The following is a 4,897-nucleotide window of genomic DNA, read 5'->3' as shown; positions in this document are numbered from 1 at the left end:
TCCATATGCAGGGCCAGAGGGTCCGGTTATGTGGTTAGTTCAGCGCAATTACCTACAGTATTACAAAACAACACTGAGCCTCAGCCTCCATCTCAATAATGCACCCAGACAATCCAGTACACAAAATCCAAGAGGAATATTTGGAATAGCTGAGTTTAAATGTGCCTGCTTGACGGGGACCGGGATGACTGAAATTCCGAGGACACGGAACGGTCTTAAAGAGCGCAGAGAGGGGAGAGACGTTCCCATGCAACGGATCTCCTCAGATGGCTTTGGTGAAGAGCAGCAATTTTATGGTCTGGTCGATAAACTCAGTGGAATTCCATGCACTGGCCATGCAAATGTCATACGTGTGTGCCTGTGTGTGTGTGCGTGTGTGTGTGTGCATGTGTGTGTGTTTCAGGGTGGGGGGTGGTTTGGTGCGTGTGCGTGTGTGAATGATTGTGTCTGCATTCTTGTGTGTGACCATCTACGCATGTGTGTGTCTTGTCTTCCCGTGTGGTTGTGAATGAATGTGCGCTGTGCGTGCTTCTCTGTGAAAATGTACGCCCCTTTATGTAAGTCAGTCTGTGTGTGCATACGTGGGAATAATTGTGTCTGCATTGTTGTGTGTGACTTTCGCAAGAGTGAGAAAGTGCCACACACCCCGCCCTATTAAAGTGATACTTTGCCATTTTTGGAAATAAACGCATTTTACCTTTCTCCTGTATTTTCAACTGTTCTCTGAAAACTTGCACTGCCATACTCAGAGAACAGCTGGAAGTACAGGGGAAATGTAAAACTCAATTTGCTAACTCAAGGGGAGGTGTAATATGAGCTTATTTGTAAAAATGGTACAGTATCACTTTAAAACACAATGCTGGCCTTCCTCAGATCCCATTTAACTGTCTAGTAAATCACCATACGTGTGTGCCCCTTAACATGTATTTTTCTTGTACAAATGTATGTATATCCACATTATGTTTTCCAGGACGACACGGGAGTCGGCCATGAACCCATGTGGGCCCCGATTGCACCTCTTCCTCCTGCTCCTCCTCCTCTTCCTCCTGCTCTTCCGCAGTCCCAGGAGAGCACTGACACTCTGCTCAACTTCAACCTCAACCTCCAGCCTGACACCCACTCCTCATGCACCATCTCCTCCCCACTACTCCCACCACCCCCCAGCGGCACCATAACCACCTCCAGCACCTCTCCACCCTCACTACCACCCCCACCCCAAAGCCAGCCTGCCTCCACCACCACCACCACCACCGGTAGCAGCAGCAGCAGCTGTCTGCCCAACATCAGCAGCTCTTCTCCTCCAGCAGACCAATCAAGGACACATAGTCCAACAAGTGAGCTGCATGCGAACCATCCCCAACAACTCGGCTACACCCAGCAGCACACCAGCACTAGCACAAGCACCGGCCCCAGCCCTCCTGCTGAGCCGCTCTCCGGCAGCGGTAACACCACGAGATGTTATCAGGCGGAACGAGCCGGGGAGGCCTCCATGACCCCCCTGGAGACCAGGGTTCCTGAACCCCCACCTCCACCTACTCCTCCTCCCTCCCTTCTCACTCCTCCTCCTCCCGCTCCCCTTCCCGGCCCGACTCGCAGCAGTGCTGGTGACCTGCCGCTGCACTCTGTACCCCCTGCAACTGCAAATCACCCGCCTGCCGAGCACGCCGGGGCACATGTGGTGCTGGGAGTCAGTGGAGAGCACGGCAGCAGCAGCAGCAGCAACACCATCTCCACCAATGGCAGCAAGAGCAACAGCACCAGCCACAGTGGCGGCCCCTTCAGAGGCATCAGTACTAGTAGTGACAGTGCTGGCTACCTGGGAGTCAGTGGAGAACACAGGAGCAGCAGCAGCAACAGCAGTAACACCATCTCCACCAACTGCAGCAATAGCAACAGCACCAGCCACAGTGGCGGCCCCCACAACAGAGCCATCAGTACAAGTAGTGACAGTGCTGGCTACCTGGGGCTCCACACGGGGCCCTCAGCTGCCTCTGAGGTACTGTGGAACTCACAGCATCCCCCTCATCATCATCATCATCTTCATCATCATCATCACCACCACCATCTCTCTGCTGCTGCAGGGTCACAGTTGAGCATGCTGGAGGTGGGGAACCGGTGTCTGGATCTTCACCACTCTTCCCCACCATCATCATCCTCCCATCCAGCGGTGGGCGTCAACCAGAACCACAGGAGGAGCCTTGCTCGGGCTGCCAAGGGACAGGGACAGGCTCAGACTCAGGCTCGGACGCGGACACAGCCGCAGGGGGCAGACGGGGTAGGCAGCCTGAGCCGCAGCCTCCGAGGGGCGCGCAAGTGCATGCAGGGCGAGGAGGACAACTCCTCCAGCAGCAGTGACGACGACGGGAAGCTCGTCATCTGCACGTGAGACATGAGTTGCACACCACTGCACATGTGTGCTCACTGACTGAACACAGGGAAGCCGACAGGGGAGACAAAGAGGACCCCAGGGAGAGGTGGGGGCCCAGAATTGGGTCCTCATCACATTACATGTACGGTATGTATTGGGTGGGTGGCCTTTCAAATGACTGTGCCCGGGCCTAGCCAAAGCTGTCAGCGGCCCTGACGGCTACACATGGACTCACTGCACACGTAACCTCATACTCATGCACGTTTTGCTGTGAGAAGTCAACATTGAGAGCGAGTAGGCCTACTCTAGGATACACTTTGAAACTATGTGTTGAACTACGTGTTGAATTAGTGTTAATGCACAACTCCAGCGGTGGCAGCAGCAACGACAATGACAGGAAGCTTGTCATCTGCACACGGGTGCACGGCACAGGTACACACTGCACACACACTGGACAAGTGGACGATGCATTGGACAACGCACAATGCACACGTAGTCAATTCATTTCTCGGTGATAAATCGACGCTGACAGGGAACGACCACTCTCACAGGGTACACTATGAAAAAGTGTTACATTTGTGCTGAATTAGTGTTAAATTAGAGTCAAATTGAACTCTATAAAGCGTATTTGGTCCCACAGTTGAAGTGTTGAAACAACACTGCAAAATATGCTGTGTAGGTAGGAACACTGACGAAGACAATAAAACGCTTACCATGTGCTTGTGATAAGAACGCAGATGTAAAGAGAGCCAACCCTAAATACACCATTTCTTAGGGCATTAAGTGTCTTACTCACCCACGCACACATATTAACTAAAGGCACGGAGTAAATAAAGCACACTCTGTGTCAATAAAATCTTGCACGCATACACGACACACACGCAGCTTTTGGTATTTTACTACAGTCAGCAATGCCAAAGACTTGTTTAGTCACCCACCCACCCCCACAGACACAGACACAGACACCTACACTCACACAATCACTCACGCACACACACACACACACACACACACACTCACACACACACACACACACACACACACACACACACACACACTCACACACACACACACACACACACACACACACACACACACACACACACACACACACTTCAGTGAACTAAAGCCAATGCAATCCTCCTCCCCTGGGTCTTCTCTCCTTTCCTCATCCTGCTTCTTGACATTCTCACGCACAGACTATGAAAGGTCTCCTCTCCTGTCCCGCCACCTGTGTGCTGAATCACGCTCTCATCGTTCCCTAGAGGTGTGCACCTGGGGGAGAATTAGCTCCAGGGAGCCTTGCAGAGTGGCAGAAGCCACACACAGACAGTTGCTTACTCACTTTTACAGATATAAACACAAACACACACACACACACAGGCACATGCGCGCCGCACTCACACACATCCTGATACACACCTACTACAAGCTGACTCTGCCACAATTCCCTTCCTCCCTCCCTGTGCGAGTCATCTCCCCGCTCCTTACAACTCTCGCCGTCCGTTGAGAGGGTGCGTGATTCACTTTTTACTCAGACGGTAAACAGGAAGTCATGGGCACGAGAGAGTGAGAGAGAGAGAGAGAGAGAGAGAGAGAGAGAGAGAGAGAGAGAGAGAGAGAGAGAGAGAAGAGAGAGAGAGAAAGGGAGAGTGTCTGTCCTTGCGTGTGTGTGTGTGGGGGGGGGGGAGAGAGAGAGCGTGTGTGCTCTCAGAATAACTCTGATTCCTGCGTGAGGAATCTACCATCAAATCAGTCAACAGGACGGCTCTCTCTCTGCTGTTAGCGAGAGGTGTGTTCAGGGCCGGATTAAGATGGTCTGGGGCCCCTAGGCTACAGGCTGCTGTGGGCCCCCCCGGAAGGCAAATTTCATGACAGATTTACATAAACAGTGTCATAATTATACAAGTTAAGAATGTCTACCAACTGTACTCAACATGACACATGATTGTTTCAATATTGCATCCTGTCACAATTCTGTCAGTTTTCACTTTTGGCCAATCAGGGCCCCCCTGGCAGGTAGGGGGGCCCTAGGCGGCAGCCATATCTAGCCTGTGCATTAATCCGGCCCTGGGTGTGTTCATCATCTTCCCTGGCAGGGTTTGTTTAATTGCCCTCTGGCAGGGGTTGTTATAAAGCTGTTTTTCTTTCTCTTGTTTAACAACTCAGGCTTATTCTGTATACGCTGCAATTTTGTGGTAAAAGTGCGTGTGCGAGTCAAGTGCAAGTTCTTGCGATTTACGACTGGGGGCACGACACGGTTAGCCTGGCTCTCGCGAGACCCCTAGTGCTTCGTGCATCTTCGTTACACTTCGTGACTGAGTGAGAGCCAGGTTACGACACGGTGACATTTCCGGTGCAACCGGGTGAAAATAAGTGGGCCTTTTGTAATGATAGTATTCTTTCTCTCAATTTTTTTTTTGTTTCATGGATATTGTAAATAAATTGCTTTTTCAGTTGTTTCCTACAGTACAATTTGTTGAAATGTATGATATCTCATTCCTTTATACAGTACATCCAACCTAACTA

General features: G+C 51.3%; 1 protein-coding gene across 2 annotated transcripts in view; it reads left to right on the top strand.

Annotated features, from left to right (window-relative positions):
- znf831 (zinc finger protein 831) overlaps positions 1-3,338 on the top strand; it is a 20,759-nt gene extending 17,421 nt beyond the window's left edge. For both annotated transcript variants that reach the window (XM_063215773.1, XM_063215774.1), the window contains exon 4: positions 971-3,338. In XM_063215773.1, coding sequence (XP_063071843.1) covers positions 971-2,386 — 1,416 coding nt within the window. In that variant the 3' untranslated portion in view covers positions 2,387-3,338. The remainder of the gene's footprint in view (positions 1-970) is intronic.
- The last annotated feature ends 1,559 nt before the right edge of the window (positions 3,339-4,897 follow it).

The sequence above is a fragment of the Engraulis encrasicolus genome, chromosome 14 (assembly GCF_034702125.1).
Source record: "Engraulis encrasicolus isolate BLACKSEA-1 chromosome 14, IST_EnEncr_1.0, whole genome shotgun sequence".
In the NCBI taxonomy this organism is placed as follows: Eukaryota; Metazoa; Chordata; class Actinopteri; order Clupeiformes; family Engraulidae; genus Engraulis; species Engraulis encrasicolus.
The sequence above is the reverse complement of the archived record's forward strand: the minus strand, read 5'-3'. Positions and strand labels throughout refer to the sequence as shown.